Raw genomic sequence first — 19,055 nt, forward strand, 5'->3', positions numbered from 1 at the left:
AGGGATTTTGTATATCACTTTGAGAGTGCTCTTATTTTTTAAGTAGGAGTCTGCCACCAATTTCAAACAGAGAAAAAATGGAAAGATTTTTTTTTTAAAAAAATGCAATATTTTCAATTGAACTTACAATTTATTAAACAGGGAGTAGATTTAACAGAGGTTACTTTGAAAAAAAAAAATTAAGTATTAATCTGTTTCCCCCCCCCCCTTATGGATAGCCTTACAGTGACTGATATTGCAAAGCCAAGAGTGAATACAGTATGGAAGACACAACAGCAAAAAAGTATATGACAGGGACCACCCACTACTTAATTTGCAAAATAATGACAGTTATAATAAATCCATTATTGCCTCACTTTTCAGGTCTTTGATAGGAATCATAAACACATTTTATGATGCTAAAGTACCATTTTTGTATTATTATCTAGAAACTGCATGACCTGTATACATATAAACTATATACACATAAATTGTAAACTTGTATATAGACTCAAACTTTCAGTTATGCAGTTAACAATTATTGAAGAACAGCTGAAATGTATTTATAAAATTGGAATAATCATAGGAACTGTGTAAATATGTTACAAATGCATATACTGGTAATATACAACATCAGTCAAACTCAGACTGGTTGAAATCAATGAAGAAGTTAGTTATAATTAACTTAAGTTCATTGATTTCAACCAGACTGAGTATGAATTAGTCAGATACCACTCAATAACTACAGCCTTGTGTCAAGGGACAATGAATATCTTTCAAAGCTGAGCTATCTTAATTGGATTTTCATTGTATTTGGAACATATGTTTTAGTCCAATTCTCAATTATTTATTTAGTTATTTTTCTTTTGATGATATATTCATTAATTAACAAGTCTTTCTTCATTTTGAACTGATATTTTTCTAAAAGATTTTTCTTTTTTTAAATAAGAACATCAACTGAGATGTTTTACATCATTTAAAAACTCTGCTTAAAATTCCTGAACATCTCCCACCTTTAACTCCAAATAATACACCTACACATTACCATTTTAACCCTCCTCCCATTCTTTTCAAGGAAATATTTTTGTCACCTGCACCAGTCTGAAAGTCCTGGTCTGTGCTTAGATTCTGATACCCTAAAGCCAAACTAATATATAATATCTAGTTACAGATAGTTAGCACTAATCTGCAGATCTGTTTATTGGCCACCAAGGGGCAGAAATGTATGTCAGCCAACATATTAACGATGCATCCAGCTAATTTTGAATATTTTCTTAACCATTGGGGTGGGAAATCCATTGAAGCAAACAAACAATTGTTCCTTTGCCAATTTTTGCACATCCAGTTTTGAGAACTCTTATAATAAATCACCTCAAAGGTAGTTTGCTCCATTACAGAAGAGGAATAACACAAGAAACTTTGTTTGTTATCTAGCTTCCATCACCCAGATTTTCCAAAATCTCTATTCCCTGGAGATTCGCTAGGTCACATTCACCTGCAGTTTACATTATAGGGATGGGACCAGATTGAGACAGAAGTCACCCATTTACTGGAGTTCACCTGGAGAGATGTCTTCGTTAAATCGAGATTAAGCAGCGAGGAGGGAAAAGAAAACTGAACCTACCAAGCCTGCTTTTTTTCGTGCCTGCTGCAACTCCTGGATAAAATCCTGCAGCTCCTTTCCATCCATGTACCCATTGCCTGTAACACAAAGAGCGGGAGAGCATCGCTGTTACAGCGGTCGACGTGCAGCGCACTCTCTCTTACCAGCTTTGGGGTGGGTGGGTAGGTGGGGGGCATTTGGGCATTGAAAAACAGCGGTGCTTTTCAAGGAGTTTCCTTAAGTTTCATCCCTCTCCCCGAGAAAGGCACATCGCGTTTATTCTAGGCTATTTATAATTTATTTATTGGAGACGCTTGAATTTTGGATGTTGGAGGCCCGAGCAGGGACAGTCCCAGGCACCCAGAGAGAAGGGGGGCGCTGGGCTGAGGATGGTCCATAGCCCCATTCCAAGGGCCGGGTTCGTAAATGTTTGTGTTTTTTTCCCGCGTCAGTCCAGTTTACAGGCAAAAGTTCTGGCTTGCGCGGGGCAAAGTTTCCTGCTGGCGGAAGAGAGGTGGAGGAAGGAATCTTTCCCCCTCGCTTTGGCCCGCTCCCTGCCTCGCTTTGGGTCGCTCGGCCCACAGATCCCCTCCCTCCCCCGGGTTGGTTCCAAGGTAGGGCACGTTAGAAGAAGGGCGGGGAGAGGAGTCACCATCGGAGTCGTAATGACGCCAGATCTCGAAAAACTGGCTTGCTGAGATCGCCACTTCTTGCAGGTAAGTCTCCGCGGCCATGGCGCGTCCCTTCGGGAGGTGCGTCGGGAGAGAGCGCTGGAGAATAAAAAGCGGCGGCTGTTGCGGCTGGGGGTGTCGCTGTCCTTAGTGCTGACTCTCCGCCCCGGCTAGTCCTCCTCGCGCTCTCAGCCGAGCGCTCTCTTTTTATCGGGTTCTCTCCCCGCCGAGCCACGCCCCCAGGGCTCTCCCTCCCTTCTGCTCCCTCTTTGCATATCGTGCCACCTCGTTTGCTCTATTCCGTCCATAAAAGGCTTTTATAAAGGTAGGCTTTCCCTCCTGAGCTTTCCCCCAAGGGACTGGCCAGGAGTTTGCCCCCGCCACTAGGGATCCAAAAAGTGTTTACAAAAGTGATGGGATTGTGGGATGGAAAAGGATAAGCATCGCCCAATTCATTTTTTCCCTTTCCCTTTTACCTGCTCGTGTAGACCAAAGGTCCAGCTAGACTAGGGGTGGCCAAGATGGCACTCCCCAGATGTTGTTGAACTCTGACTCGCATCTGCCTCAGCCAGCATGGCCACTGGTCAAGGATGATGGGGGTTGTAGTTGGACAACATCTGTAAGGCACCATTTTGGCTACCGCTGACCCTGACTAACATCCTGCTTGGCACAGAATATCAAGACAGTATCTCTTGCTGAGGTTGTACCCCCACAAGTTGAATTAATGGTATACTGCCACTGAACCTGGAGGTTCCATATAGCCATCATGGGTTCCTCTGGAGGAAGGTGCGGGATATAAATTTTAAAAAGAAATAATCAATTTATTATTATTATTATTTATTAGCCATGATATACTTCTCCATGGTTTATATAATACTTTTGTCTATGCTTGAAGACTCTGTGAGTTCTTAGGCAGATCAACTCTTTATTTGTAAAACTGGAGTAACAGTGGCCCACAATGCAGAGCTATTATTTTTAGGACCCACCCAATTTTTTGTGATGTTGTTTAGCTTGCTTTTAACCTTTTAATTATGTGTTTTAAAACTGTTGTAACCTGCCCTGGGTTCTTTGGGTGAAGGGCAGGAAACAAATTCTAATTTTAATTTTAATTTTAATTCCAATTCCAATTCTAATAATAATAATAATAATAATAATAATAATAATAATAATAATAATAATAATAATAATAATAATAATAACAATAATAATAGAGATTTACCCACACTAAGCCTTCATGTCTAGGTGAACTATATATCTAATTTAAAAAATTGTGCTGTCGGCCACCATTTTCATTGGTAGGTATGTTCTACTTTCACTGGCGCACACTTTTTTCACTTCTTAATAATATTTCACGACCCACACAGTGATGTAGTATAAACTGTTAGGATGGTATTCAGCTAAATAGCTGTGTACATGCAAGGATTACTGATAGCGAAATGGGACTTTCCTGCATCCCCTCCCTCCCCCCACAGACCCTGCACCATTCAAAACAGATTTAGGGGGTGCATGGGGAAAGGAGAGAGGGCAAACATTCCACTGCAGAAGGATATATCCTTGCTTTGCCGGAACATTCACCTTAGTGCTACATTGAACACCATTCATCTTTGTCCTTTCAAAGGTTACCCTGTTAGACAACTTCCAATAGCACATGAAGCAGAATCCTCCCTTTCCCCAACTCTCTGGTAGATTTAGCCGACTGTTCAAACTGTGGCAAGAAATTAGTTGGCCACACTCTTCCTTGAAATAGTTGATATTGCAAGTAATACGTTGATGTGGATGATTAGATGTGGACAAGGACTGTTAACATTTCATAAGATGAAAGCAGAAGCAGGTATGCATTGGCTAACAAAAAGGTCTGTGGAGAATATGAGAAGATTGCATTAATTAAAAGGGGTAGTTTGTTTTAGAGAACATCTTGATGAATTTTGTGCTATCAACACATCAAGGAAAACCGTGTGCACAATTGCTAAGTAATTATTAAATCTTATCTTGGTGCTTTCTACATCTCATCTTTATATTCCCAATTATATTTGACAGCTCTGACTAACACCTGTACAAAATTAAAGTGCATATTTGAAGCAACTAAATGCATATTAGCTATTTTTAAACACATTTTAACCACTTTTTAGTGCTCGTAACTAAGGCAGTGAAAGGCGGTTTTGATTTCCTCCCACTCTTCTATGGATATTAATAGCAGATAAGGAATTCTAATATCTGTTACTGGTCATAAGTGTAGAAAAGGGGTTGCCAGTCTTTATAGGCTTGTGGTCATATCTGGATTTTAGACTGAGTGCTGTGGACACCACTCATTCTCTCCCTGAGATCAGCTCTGCCCCTAATAGAGAGAGAGAAGTTTTTACAAGCGATCTCAGTAAAAGACAGATCCAGTAGAACTAATATGAGTCTTGAAAAGCAAATAGAGCTGTAAGAGGAAGAAGGAAAGTGTCATTTTTTCCAACTTCCTCCTTCAGCTCTGTGTACTTTTCAAGGGACAAAAAGGTAATATCATCCTTGCCATCTCCAAACAAAGGGACAGTGATGGGAGGGGGTTCAAAGGCTTCACGAGCAACAGGGAAATACCTCAAGGATTCCCTTGTGCTCATGGTTGCTGCGCTGGAAATGTAGAACCTGGAAGGAGCAGTTATATTGAATTCATTAATACAGAAAACTCATGAACTTGTGTACACATTCTCAGACTGATTTCTGAAGTAGGGGAACTCAAGACTGATACCTATGTGTACCATAAAATGAACAACACATGATAAAAGGAAGCAATGGGACTGAATAGTGCTTGGTCGCCCTGATGGATGACCTTTTTTGAGAGAAGGGCAGGGGAGTGTGACCCTGTTATTATTACTTGATCTCTCAGTGGCTTTTGATAACATTGACTGTGGTATCCTTCTAGGCTGGTGAGAAGGCTATTGAAGACACTTTTACAGTGGTTCCGATCCTATCTCCAGGGTCGCTCTCAGAGAATAGCATTGGGTGATTGTCTTTCAGTCCCCTGACAGTTGTGCTGTGGGGTGCCGCAGGGTACCATCTTGTCCCCCATGCTGTTTAACATGTATATGAGGCCTTTGGGAGTGGTTATCAGGAGATATAGGGCGAGGTGTCAGCAGTACACTGATTATACCCAGCTCTATTTCTCTGTAACATCTGAATCGGGAGAGGCTGTGCTAGCCCTGCCTGGGCTCAGTGGTGGATTGGATGAGGGCCAATAAACTGACTCTGAATCCTAGCAAGACGGAGGTGTGTTGGTGGTTCTCGAGTTTGGATAATTGGTCAGTTATCTGATTTGGATGGGGTCATACTCCCTCTGAAAGAGCAGGTTCATAGTCTAGGGGTGCTCCTGGATCCATCTTTGTTGCTAGAGGCCCAGGTGACCTCAGTGACTAGGAGTGCCTTTTACCAGCTTCAACTGGTAAAACAGCTGCAGCCATTTCTAGACTGGCATAGCCTGACCACTGTTGTCCATGCACTGGTAACCTCCAGACTGGATTACTATAATGAGCTCTATGTGGGGCTGCCCCTTAGGTTGGTCCAGAAGCTGCAGCTGGTGCAAAATGCAATGGTGTGACTGCTCACTGAGGCAGGGTATCGCCAACATATCATTCCGCTGGTGAAAGAATTGCACAGGCTGCCCATTAGCTACCGGGCCAAGTTCAAGTTTCTGGTTTTTGTGTACAAAGCCCTATACAGCTTGGGACCAGGATACCTGAAAAGCCGTCTTAGCCCTTATATACCCAGGCTATCACTGCACTCTGCAGGTGTGGGCCTCCTGCAGATGTCATCTTCTCAGGAGATCCATTCTGCACAACAAAGGAAACAGACCTTTAGTGTAGTTGCACCTACCCTTAGGAATTCCCTCCCCTTAAATATTAGATAGGCAATATCTCTGTTATCTTTTTGGCACCTACTGAAGACCTTCCTCTTTCAAAAAGCCTTATAAGTAGAGACCTTATCCTAGTCTGCATCTGTAATGCAACTGCTTTTTAAGATATTTTTGAAGGTGTTTTTTTTAAAAAAAATGTTTTTAAAGGTGTTTTGTTTTAATATGTTTTAAAGTCTGTTTTTATTATGTTTTGGAGTGTTTTTAGTATTTTTGTTTGTCACCCTGGGCTCCCATTGGGAGGAAGGGAGGGATATAAATAAATAAATAAATAAATGGAGGGTAATGTAACAGTCAGCTGCTCCAACAGTGCCTAAGCAAAAGACATTGGCAATGCAAGAATGTAATCAACTTTGGCAGAAGGCTTTCTGGGACCAATCAGTGTGTCTAATAGATAGTGAAAAGTTAGAGGGGTGAAAGAAGGTACTGGGAGGTGAGTAAGAATGACAGAGTTGGTATTTCCATCATTTTTATATGAAACAGGCCCCTTCCAATGAGGTGACCTTTTATGTCTGCCAAGTATATCGAATGTCTCCATACAGTGCAGAATTTCATCTTCTAGCAGCATGCCCTAGTGGAAATTCAGCAGTGAACCAGTTTCCACTGTCATCTTACTTGTTGACCTTGGTACAGCTAGTGACAGCACGCTATTCTGAAATGACGCAGCCAATGCATTGCCTTGTCTTGATCCCTAATTGTAACTCAGGAAAAGCTGGGTCAGTTCAAATCTATTACTCTTAATCATAGTTATACTGAACCAAACAGTGAAAAGTTCCCATAATACATTGTCTATCATAAGTAGTAAGTAACTGCTATCATTCTCGCTTATTAATGAGGAACTCAGGTTTGTTTGGCTTTTGTTTGGTTTTGTTTAAGGTTGATGGAAAGAAGGAAAACATCATATTTTATGTATGTTTTCGTCAATTTGGAATGCAGCTATAAATATTACGTAAGCGCCATCTCTGCTATCTTTTCGGTGCCTTTTGAAGACTTTCCTCTTCCAACAAGCTTAAGTTGAGACGTATCCCAGTCTGCGTCTATGTCAGAACTGCTTTTAATATGTCTTATAATATGTCTTTAACCCTTTTTTAAAGGTGTTTTAAAAGTTTTTAAAAATGTTTTTAACGTTTTGTTTTAACGTATTTTAAGGTCTTTTTATGATGTTTTAAAGTGTTTTTAGTGTTTCTGCTTGCCGCCCTGGGCTCCTGCTGGAAGGAAGAGTGGGGTATAAATAAAATAACAAAATAAATAAATAAACTAGAACTATACTCTTTTGTTGGCTTAATAGACAGATTCAACACCTAAAGTTTCACTTGATTCATTTGCTGGGGCCAAACCTAAGCAGTGAGAGCAAATTTAAACTCATTTGGCTGCAAGCTGATGGGGCTGGGTACTTTTTTTAAAAAAAAAATAAGGATTTTTGGTTTACAGTGCATAAGTAGAGTAAGGCAGGGATAGGAGAGAAGGTAGATCAGGATATACTAGCAGATCTCTGTGTGATATGCAGCAGATTAGCAATGATTTCTGATTCTGAATAAACAACAGTAAGAACAAAATGACACACACACCCTTATATTAATGAAATGAAGAAAGCTAGTGGGTGGGTGTGTAATGCGTAATTCTGTCCTGGTACCACACAAAGAATCTTCCAGCGATGAACCAGACATACCACAGGCCGAGGACCTTAAGGAGCAAGTAGGGTACCCTGAAACCAGTGCAAAGGATCTTCTTGAGGTGCCCTCCAGGTTGGGACATGCTGAAGGACCCCTAGAGTTGTCAGTGAAGGAAGTGGAACCACTCCTCAAGAACACCGGCACCAAAAAGTTCAGGTCCACACTAAAGAGTGATGTCCTATTATGCATCTATGGACTCAGAGTCATCATGCTACTCACAAGTAAGCAATCCCTGAAACTCCTGTACTACCAGCAGCTATGGTCAGGGTGTAGCTCAGGAGGCCCAAGAATATAAGATCTCCCTCTTGAGCATTCCAGTTGTTGGGAGCAACACAAGTCTCTGGCTCCTTGTTCCTGATTCTAGGTCCTTGTGATATTGCTTATCTATTGAAATCAGGCTCTGGTTGGTGGATCTTGGGGTTACAATAAAAAACAAAGAGGATCTTGCAAGCTTGAAGTCTGCCATCCTTTGCAGTGAGGAATGAAAAAAAAAGTCACATTAAAATGTTCTTGCTGGCAATGAGTAGTAGCTGTTTCTTTATTAAATTGTATATTAACTTCAATATATCCAAAAAGAAACATTTCTTAAAAAGACAAGGTGATTGTTCAACAACAGCAACAAAAACCTTAATAACTGACACATTGCCTACACACAAACCATGTTACCAAAAAACAGTTGTGGCAGTGCGAGAATAAAGGTGAATATAATGAGCAAAAGTTGAATCACTGCCTTGTTAAATGTAAAGGGAAATCAGGACCATCCTATCCCTGCTTTCATACTGTCTTTTGCTGTCCTCTTCTAACCCACCAATACCTTTGTTTCTCTTATCTTTCTTGATCTCATCATTAAATCTACCCTAGAATGGTTAATAATGGAAACTACAACTCTTACAGTGTCATTCTGTCTTTTTACAAGGTAATCAAATCATGTTCATGTTCCTTGTATAACCATACTAAGAGGTGAACAAGTTCATTACTGCTGGATTTATGCCAGTTTTTTTCTCACAGACATAAAAAATAAGCATTTACATGGAAAAATAATCACTTCTATACCTAAGCTGCAATTCACATCTTCATGCCTAATGAATTGTGAAGTACATTTCATGTATAACTGCAGTTAACCCTACTTGCAGAGATCAAAATGTGAAAGATGGCTAAACAGATTTAAAAGAGAAAGTACATGGTAAGTCCTCTGTATTCCTCACACCTAGCTTGGGTCATTCTAAGGCAGAGGTTGTCAAAGTGAGCTTGTGGGTGCACATGTGCCCACAGAGGCCTTCCCCAGCACCCACAGGGTCCCCTCTGAAATGAGGCTTGAAAGAAGCATCCTCTTGTAGCCAACAGAATTTGTTGTGGTTAATGCTTGGTTATGAGGGTTGTGTGTGGTGCCTGCAACTAGTTTGTAAATGTGCCATGGCCCAAATCTAAGATCCCAGCTCTAAGGAGACAAGTGTAGTATTCATACGGATCAAACAGTATGTGACATCAAATATGTGTGAATGCATCTCCCAACACTTTCCCCCCTAAAAGTAACCACAGGAAGGATCCAATTTAGACTGGAACCATGACATGGGGGGAAAGGGATGCTGATTCCTCAGTGCAAATTGCATGCCCCAGCAGAGTTTCTATAAGCCATGGAAGGTAAACATATAACCCATGTATGGGTTATTCTTAGGAAGTGTTCATGTTATATCATAAAATTAGCCAAAATTAATCATATCTAATCACATGACTAAATGAGATTAGTTTGTTGTTTGATAGACACTGGAAGACATTGTGGTGGTATGTGTATGATCACAAGGAAACTCATGGGCCAATTTTATATCTTAGAAATATTTAACATGAAAAAGGTCACACCTACACCATACATTTAAAAGCACATGATTTCCCCCAGTTCTGTGGACTGTAGTTTGTAAAAGGTGCTTGGAGCTCTATGAGGGATAAACTACGCTCCCAGGATTGTTTGGAGAAAGCCATATGCCTTAGAATTAAATGTATGGTGTGGATGCCACTGAAGACGCAAAGACATATTCCACAGGTATTACTTCTGAAAATAGTAGAACTTGGGGGTCACCCAACAACAATTGGAAGTAGGATCAGCAGTAACAGATGTAAGTACTACTTTGCTTAACACATAATAAAGTTTGGAACTTCATTGTTAATGTTGCTTACCAGGCCCAATTCAAGGTGTTGGTTCTGACCTTTAAATCCCTATACGGTTCAGCCCAGTCTATCTAAAGGAGCGCCTCCAGCATCACCAGCTATGCCGCCCAGCAAGATCAGCCTCAAAAGCCCTTCTCTCCATCCCATCAGTCAAAACAGCCAAACTGGTGAGGACTAGAGAGGGCTTTTTCAATTGTGGCCCCCACCCTGTGGAACTCCCTCCCAAATGATCTCCACATTGCCCCTTCTATGAGCTTCCGCCGGGCCTTGAAGACCTGGCTCTTCAGGCAGGCTTTTGGGGTGGGTTAGATTTTATCTTAATTGTTTTTAGATATTTAATGCCTACATATTGCATGCCTATGTTGTACGTCGCCCAGAGTGGCTGGACAGCCAGCCAGATGGGCGACTAATAAATTCAATAAATAATAATAATAATAAATAATAATGGATGCTGGCAACTATTTCTCACTTAATAGGGCAGCCCTGTTCCAAAATATTAGAGAAATGAAAGGGAAATTTAAACCAAGAGTAGGGATGTTGAATAATCAACAGGGGAACACACTGACTGACGGAGATGAAATAAAAGGAAGATGCAAGCAATACACTGAAGAACTCTATAAAAGAGATGCCAGGATGACAGATTCATTCATGGAGGAACCGTATGAGGAAGAACCAGAAATTATAGAATGTGAGGTGAAAGCTTCTCTTAAAATACTTGGAAGAAACAAATCACCAGGAATAGATGGCATACCAATAGAGTTGCTACAAGCTACTGAGACTGAATCTGTCCAAATATTGACAAAAATCTGTCAAGAAATATGGAAAACTAAACAATGGCCCACAGACTGGAAGCATTCAATATACATCCCAATTCTAAAGAAAGGGGATCCCAGGGCATGCAGTAATTATCGAACGATTGCCTTAATATCCCATGCAAGTAAAGTAATGCTCAAGATTCTACAACAAAGGCTCTTAGCATTTATGGAGCAAGAAATGCCAGACGTCCAAGCTGGATTTAGAAAGGGAAGAGGCACCAGAGATCATATTGCAAACATATGTTGGATAATGGAACAGACCAAGGAATTTCAGAAGGAAATCACCCTGTGCTTTATAGATTACAGCAAAGCCTTTGACTGTGTAAATCATGAAAACCTATGGAATGCTATGGGGGTGCCACAGCATCTGATTGTCCTGATGTGCAACCTATACTCTGGACAAGAGGCTACTGTAAGGACAGAATATGGAGAAGCCGATTGGTTCCCCATCAGAAAGGGTGTGAGATGGGTGTATTTTATCACCCTATTTATTTAATCTGTACGCAGAACATATCATACGGAAAGCAGGATTGGACCAAGATGAAGGAGGTGTGAAAATTGGAGGGAGAAATATCAATAATTTAAGATATGCAGACGATACCATACTACTATCAGAAACCAGTAATGATTTGAAACAAATGCTGATGAAAGTTAAAGAGGAAAGCACAAAAGCAGGACTACAGCTAAACGTCAAAAATACTAAAGTAATGACAACAGAAGATTTATGTAACTTTACAGTTGACAATGAGGACATTGAACTTGTCAAGGATTATTAATACCTCGGCACAGTCATTAACCAAAATGGAGAAAATAGTCAAGAAATCAGAAGAAGGCTAGGACTGGGGAGGGCAGCTATGAGAGAACTAGAAAAGGTCCTCAAATGCAAAGATGTATCACTGAACACTAAATTCAGGATCATTCAGACCATGGTATTCCTGATCTCTATGTATGAATGTGAAAGTTGGACAGTGAAAAAAGCAGATAAGAGGAAATTCAACTCATTTGAAATGTTGTGTTGGAGGAGAGCTTTGCGGATACCATGGACTGTGAAAAAGACCAATAATTGGGTGTTAGAACAAATTAAACCAGAACTATCACTAGAAGCTAAAATGATGAAACTGAGGTTATCATACTTTGGACACATCATGAGAAGACATGATTCACTAGAAAAGATAATAATGCTGGGAATAACAGAAGGGAGTAGAAAAAGAGGAAGGCCAAACAAGAGATGGATTGATTCCATCAAGGAAGCCACAGACATGAACTTACAAGATCTGAACAGGGTGGTTCATGCAGAGCCTGGAAAAGTTACTTTTTTGAACTACAACTCCCATCAGCCTAATCCAGTGGCCATGCTGGCTGGGGCTGATGGGAGTTGTAGTTCAAAAAAGTAACTTTTCCAAGCTCTGACTTGGAGGTCGCTGATTCATAGGGTCGCCATAAGTCGTCGTCAACTTGAAGGCACATAACAACAACAAATTACTCAGAAATGTATATGTTCAGTGGAACTAATCCCCAAGTAACTTTATATAAGACTGCAGTAGAGCATTTATAAAACTGATATATAACATTATCTTTTCTGCAAAAGGACATTTTGAACCCTGAATGTCATAACTTAAGGTATGTGGGGTTTGTTGTTAGCAAACTGAATTTTAACCTTGTTTCAAGATACTTGGCATCCTGCCTGCTTTAGCAAACAGTACTAATTACATCTCTTTAAAATATATATATATTCCAGAGGTTTATATTTGCCTTTTACAATGGAAAAGGCAATTAGAACACTTCCATAAAATATACCTTTTGGCATCTAAAAGCATAGGCTCTTTGCAAAAGGTCTCTGAGCAGTGTGGATTATCATAAAGCAGCCATAATGAAATAACTACCAACCTATTTTTAGAAGACAATTAACTTTAATACCAAATCTTAAAATAAGTATTGATGGCTCAATCATGGGTAACTCTTTTAACTAACTCAATTGAAAAGGTAGGCAAAACATTAACTAAATTATAAAGCTTAAATATCCCATCATCCATTATAATAGATGCAAACTTCCTCTGTGTGCAGGAAATCATATATGCACATGGCAACAACACAATCTTAAATACAACGAAGTCAATATTGCCATTCAGGCATTCTATTAAGAAAAATGAAAAGGTAGACCTTGATTCAACATATCTATAGCTCAGTGATGGGGAACCTGTGTGACCCTCCAGATGTTCAACTCTCATCAGCCTCAGCCAGAATTGTCAATGGTTGGGGCAATGGGAGTTGAAGTCCATAAACATCTAGAGAAGCCACAGGTTCCCACCCCAGCTATAGATATAGGGTAATAGCCACCCAAGTAATATTCAGAGTAGACCCATTGAAATAAATGGACTTAAGTTAGTCAGGACTAACTTAAACCAACTTAAGTCCATTGATTTCAATGGGTCTACTCTGAATATGACTTGGATGGATACCATAGTATACAAGTGACTATTGGGAATTTTTCAAAAGTAATTTAGGCAGTAGTCCTAAAACTGCTTACAAGGGAGTAAGTCTCATTGAGCACAGTGAGACTTGTGTCTGATAGACAATACATACAGTTGTACTATGTGACATCTTTTATACCTCTGAAAATTGGATTGTAAAATTCAGGGAACAGGGTAATAGCTCTGCATCTTAATCAAAGGCCTATCTTTTCTTATAGCTTATTGATTTCAGTGTGGGCTTCGTGGCATTGGAGTTGAATATATACATAAAACTTCTGTAGAACTGGAGCTGAATTTGAAAACTGGCTTCTGCAATAAATCTCTTTACTTTATAGGTACAAGTAGAAGTTCAGAAACACAATGAATGATATGATAACCTGACTTGGCAAAAGGTTGGCCTCTTCTGAAATGTTCTTGAACTATAATTGTCTATATACTGTCATATAGCATAGTCACTATGGGGGCAATCCTAACTATGGGGATCTAGCATAATTTACACCATCTTAAATTAAACTGGCCTAAACTATACCATATCCAAACTCCATTTAGGAGTGAGGCTACTGCCGACTGAGTTGGTCCAAGCCTGGCAAAGGGGAAAAAAATCTTTAAAAGTTTGACTTACACAAGGTGTAAGTTCAGCTGGGTTTCCAGGTCACATGACTGAGCTGAACAGAGTTAGGATCCAGTGTAAGTGTCCCCTGCCTGGTCTCACGCCCTGCAACACCTCTGGAATGGCCTTTTGGGGGGACTTAAGCTGACCTCTGCTGGGCCCCAGCTGAGCCAGAATGAAGGATCTATGCTGGCCTAGCCCCTGCTGAGCCAGGGTTCGTCTGGTTGAGCCAGAGATCCACCAGATCTAACTTGCTCATCCCAGCAGATCTTGGATTTGGATTGCTCCCTAATTCAAGAGTGAATGCTTAAGAAATTTGTGCTACATTAACCCTATCTACTTAAATTTATTCTCTGTCATCAGTTCTTTGGCTAACAATTCCTTACAGAATAATCCAAAAAACCAAGGAAAGAACTGAAGGTGATAAACCGCCTTTTCCTTTTTTTTTTTTTTTTCAATAATTTTTATTCAGATTTTCATAAAACATACAAGACGAAATCATAAAACATTCAAAGACAAAAAACAAAATCAAAAATAGTTAAACAAAAAAAAAAAAGAAAAAAAAAACAAAAGTAAAAAATAAAGAGTAAAATATTGACTTCCCATTTGTCAAAGATCAAATCAGTTATAAGTCTATAATATATAACAATCCTGTCTCTTAAGTCATATTATAAAATCACTTTCCTCCAGTAGTTATCTTACTTAATCATCAAATCTCATAAACATTACTTTATTCTTTCCACAAAAAGTCAAAGAGAGGTTTCAATTCTTTAAGAAATATATCTATCAATTTTTTTTTCCAGATAAGCATATCGATTAATCCATCTCATTACTAATTATGATAATCTTATTGTCATAACCATAGTCAAAATAAACATTTCAATTAATCCATCACATCAGAATCTGTTAAGTTCAGTAATTTCAGTAGCCATTGTTCTATTATCCCTATTAGTTCCATTTTCCATCTTCCATCTTCAGTAGTCTTGTTAAGTCCAGTAATTTCAGTATCCAATCTTCCATTATCAGTATTCCATAATAATCTTGCTGTCAAAGCCATAGTCATATAGTAAGAGTCTGATGGGAATTACCTCTATCCCAAATATTTTCTTGCCATCCATTCTGAATAGGTTGCTGAAATACTGCTGTAAAATCATATCTCTGTTCTTTTTTTCAAAATACACTGGGTCATCTCTTGAAAGTTTTTCCATTGTCACATGGCCTTTTCCAATGCCCTGCCAGGCTCACACTAGCAAGACAAAATGTTGGGGGATGCATTCCCCCCCAACAGTTGATTCCAGCAATTCTGATTGGAGGGAAATAAACTGTGCCAACTTCAGCATCCTCACTGTTGTAGATCCACAGCCTCTCATTGTGTACCCAGAATGCCTCCTTTTTGCTCTCTCCAACATCAGAACCCCAATGTTGGAGGGCACCAACTGTGCTTCACGGGAGAGATGTATGTGGTCATAACTCCCTCTTCTAGAGTGGACCATTCTCTTTCTTGCAGATGGAAACCCAAAGAATCCTGTGGCCCTGCCCCCAGAACACCACAGCATTGCAGCCTTAATTGCAATACTTGTCTCTGCCTAGACTTCCCTTGACCCATAAGATTGGACCCTATTATTACTAGATTTCTATTTGTATTTCTAGTCTTGTGATATTGTTTTAATTTTTGTATTTTCATACACCACTTAGAGTTTAAGTATTAAGCTGATTAGAAATGCTTCTAATACCCATAATAAAACACAGGGGTTTTTTTCCACATCACAGCTTTGACTGTCCAATGGAATTTTGCACTGACATTTCTACAAGGGAGAGAATGCTTTTTCTTTTTTTCCTTGCTTTTTTGCAGTTCTTCATACCTAAGAATAATAATGGTTAAAGGGTTTTTGTACAGACTTCCAATAAAGTTTCTGAGGAGTGGATAAGGACCATGTCTTGTGGTTGCTAGGCAACTATAGCATGGATTTTTCCTCTCCTGGTGATAAGGGAGTCGGGCAAACTGGACTCAAAATATAGCAGTAACAAGCCTTCCTGACAAAAGGGATACATTTTCTATCTTACAAAATGTACATACCACCTTTCTCTATAAAGTGGATACCACATTAAAAATACTGCATAATCACAAAATGTATAAGGGCACCTCTGGACTGTTCATATTTTGTGAGAGGGATTCAAGCACATGCCAGAACTTTAGGTTTATGTGATTAAAGCACTCTGCTGCCCTAACAGAGCAAATCCACTCAAAAGAAAATATAGACTTCTTGCAGTTTGGAAAGGGATGAGGGAATGCATTGAGAAGTATGGGATGAACAAATGATTAATGGGAAGATATGAAAATGCCCTGCAAATAATTCAGGAAGAATGCTCATTGTGCATAACTGCCCTGTAAAAAAATTGGAACCAAAGCCCAGTAAGCACTGAATATAATAGGAAGCCATGACCAACAGGAAGAGCCAGGAAGAAGTTGTGAATGCTGCATAACCAGCAGTGGCCAATAGAAAGCAGCCTGTCTTAACACGGAATTGCAAGTACAGTCTTCTAGGTGATTGAATAACCAGATTATCTTCCAGGGATTCAGAGAACTGAATCCTTTATTATGAAATGGCAAGGAAGTATTTCTAGAGCATAGTTATGACTGTCATGGCACCATTTCTCTAGAGCAGGGAGCTTGAATGGAGCACAGTTAATTGCACTCTGTAGCTGCATTAATGGAATATGGTCAGTGTCAAAAGGAAAGCTGACGGTGTACATGTGCCAATCAGTTGTATGTTCACATTGCTGCCTGTATTCTGTACCTTTTTCCAAGCCTGTCCTTAATGCATCTGACTACACAAGATTCCCTCCCCCCTTATTCCATTTAGAAACAACTCAGTGAGCTGAAGCTGTAAAGATAGGATGCCCAATGCTGACTGCCCCTTCCTCCCCATTACATGGACCACTTTTGCTGCATGCCAAAATGTGCATTTATCTGTGCTATTGATTTCTCATAACACTAATCTGTGGAACAAACTCAGTAGCCTTGTGTAGGGCTATGCACTGTATTTCTATAAATCACAAACCAAATTGGGACAATTTGGGCTGATTTGTATCCTGTCCAGATCAGGCTGAAGCAGCTGCAAATCTCTACAGAGTTGACTGCCTTGTCCCAAATAGATTTGTAGAGATTTATACAGAACTGTAGCTCAAAACTAGCAATGGGCTCCATTTTGGATTTGCCATCGGATTAATGATTATTTCTGATATTCTCTATCTTTGCGAAGAGAATTTTGAAGTAGCAACTCTCTGTGCCTGGTTTCCAGCTCATTCTTCTTCTTTTTTGATCCATTTTTTTTAAATCATTTTGAAATCATTTATAGTGTGGGTGATACTTTTATCAATCTACTTTCTGTGTGAGCTCTTCTAATGTGTATTCCCTTTCACTGATGCCAGTGAAGTGTTGATTGTAACTGAAAGACAGAAAGCAGCAGGGGGAAATGAGGTTTTGAATGTAAGCAGCAGGGGGGAAGACACTGTCTTGAATACCTGCCTTAATCTGCTTTGCAGTGCACTTGAAAAGGAATGTAAACAGGCAATCATTACAGAGTTCAGAATAAAGACTTATACCAGTGGAGACTTGTGAATAAATAGGGATTATAATATTGATAATTATCTGCAAAGCAAAAAAAAAATAAATCAGAAGAGATAGGAAAAATGAAACGATATTGGAGGAAAAAGGAATTGAATCATTAATGACCACCAGAGGGCCAAACTTAAAAATGAAACATAAAAAAGGAGAGGATTCAATCCTTACTCCAAACAGTCTGTAATGAACCCAGACAAGGTGTCTCTGAAATGAAGCAATTACAACACCAAAGAGAACACCAGGATGGGGAGAGAGGGATGAAAGCTAGAATACCATTACCCCACCCAACATTCTCCAGTCACAGTGTGCTTGGAAGGGATGAAGTCTTAAAATGCAGAAATCTTTTGTAAGTTCTCTGTCTTAGACATGTTTGTTGCGGATTAAGTGGCATTTATTCAACTTGTGTATGTTTTCTGTTCTTTCCCAATCAATCCAAGTCCCATCCTTATTTACATTTTTTTAACGTTTGTTGTCTGTTTTTTATTTTATTCTATTCTCATTGCTAAGTATGATTCTTAAATCTTGTGGGCATATTTACCCACAGCTTTCTTTAATAATAATAATTTTCCAGATGTTACCCACAGACAATAAGAAGCAGCCAGCTTGCATGGCTGCACATTTTAAAATTATTACTACTATTATTATTAGCCAGCCAGCCAGCCAGCCAGCCAGCCAGCCAGCCAGCAGGGGTTTGTGGGTATATTAGCTAGCATTCTGAGGTTGTGCTACCCACCTGAAATTTGGAAGAGTTAATCCCCTCTATAGGAACTACCATGTCCCCAAATTTCATGTCCCTATGTGCATATTATCTGCATTGTGCTGCCAGCCCATGCCTTCCTAATGCTACCTATATGTGTCTAGTATTGCAAACCTAATTTTAAAAAAAAACCAAATTTTTGAAAATCTTTAAGGGAGAAACAGTGGAAATACAGGAGCATGAGAATTGGCATGAATGAGCACTCAGTTTTTTAAAAAATATATATTTTTTAAAAAGCCAAGGTAGGTAGCATAAAAAACCCCAGGAGCTACCCACTAAAAGTTTGGCGTGGTTAATTCCTTCTATAAGGGCTACCATGTCACCAAATTTCATGTCCCTGCATTAACACCCCCAGTTATATCCATTTTAATTTTAAAATATTTTTTAATTTAAAGGTGGCTAGCATGAAACCCCTGGAGCTATCCACCTGCAACCTGGTAGGTTTAACTCCCTATATAGCAGCTACCATATCTGCCAAGTTTCATGTCCCTAGGTCAAAAAACAAGAAAGGTATGACCATTTTGGTTTTGCAATGTAAGTCAATGGAATTTCTGGGGATTTGTCATATCTGGACTCTGGTGTGGGTTCAGATCAGGTTGGATCAGGTCAAAATCTGTCCAAACTGGATTGGGCCTGATCTGCATGTATACATCAGAGCCAGAAATCAGATAGGGGGTCCATACACAGCCCTAGTCTTGAGCAAGCCTGACCTTCTTTGCGGTGTTGTTGTGAGGATAAAATGGGGGGTGAATCCATGTATACTGCCATGAGCTCCTTAGAGGTAAATATATACATATTG

At 39.6% G+C, this 19,055-nt stretch overlaps 1 protein-coding gene across 2 annotated transcripts in view; it reads right to left on the reverse strand.

Annotated features, from left to right (window-relative positions):
- CALB1 (calbindin 1) overlaps positions 1 to 3,881 on the reverse strand; it is a 36,455-nt gene extending 32,574 nt beyond the window's left edge. The window contains exons 1-3 of one of the 2 annotated variants that reach the window (XM_061607123.1): positions 3,829 to 3,881; positions 2,235 to 2,352; positions 1,604 to 1,680 (exon numbers count right to left, since the gene is read on the reverse strand). In XM_061607123.1, coding sequence (XP_061463107.1) covers positions 1,604 to 1,680; positions 2,235 to 2,352; positions 3,829 to 3,855 — 222 coding nt within the window. In that variant the 5' untranslated portion in view covers positions 3,856 to 3,881. Of the gene's footprint in view, positions 1 to 1,603; positions 1,681 to 2,234; positions 2,421 to 3,828 lie in introns of those variants that run through there. The other variant, XM_061607132.1, reaches the window with a different exon arrangement.
- Positions 3,882 to 19,055: the final 15,174 nt, after the last annotated feature.

This window comes from Rhineura floridana, chromosome 1, assembly GCF_030035675.1.
Source record: "Rhineura floridana isolate rRhiFlo1 chromosome 1, rRhiFlo1.hap2, whole genome shotgun sequence".
NCBI lineage: Eukaryota > Metazoa > Chordata > Lepidosauria > Squamata > Rhineuridae > Rhineura > Rhineura floridana.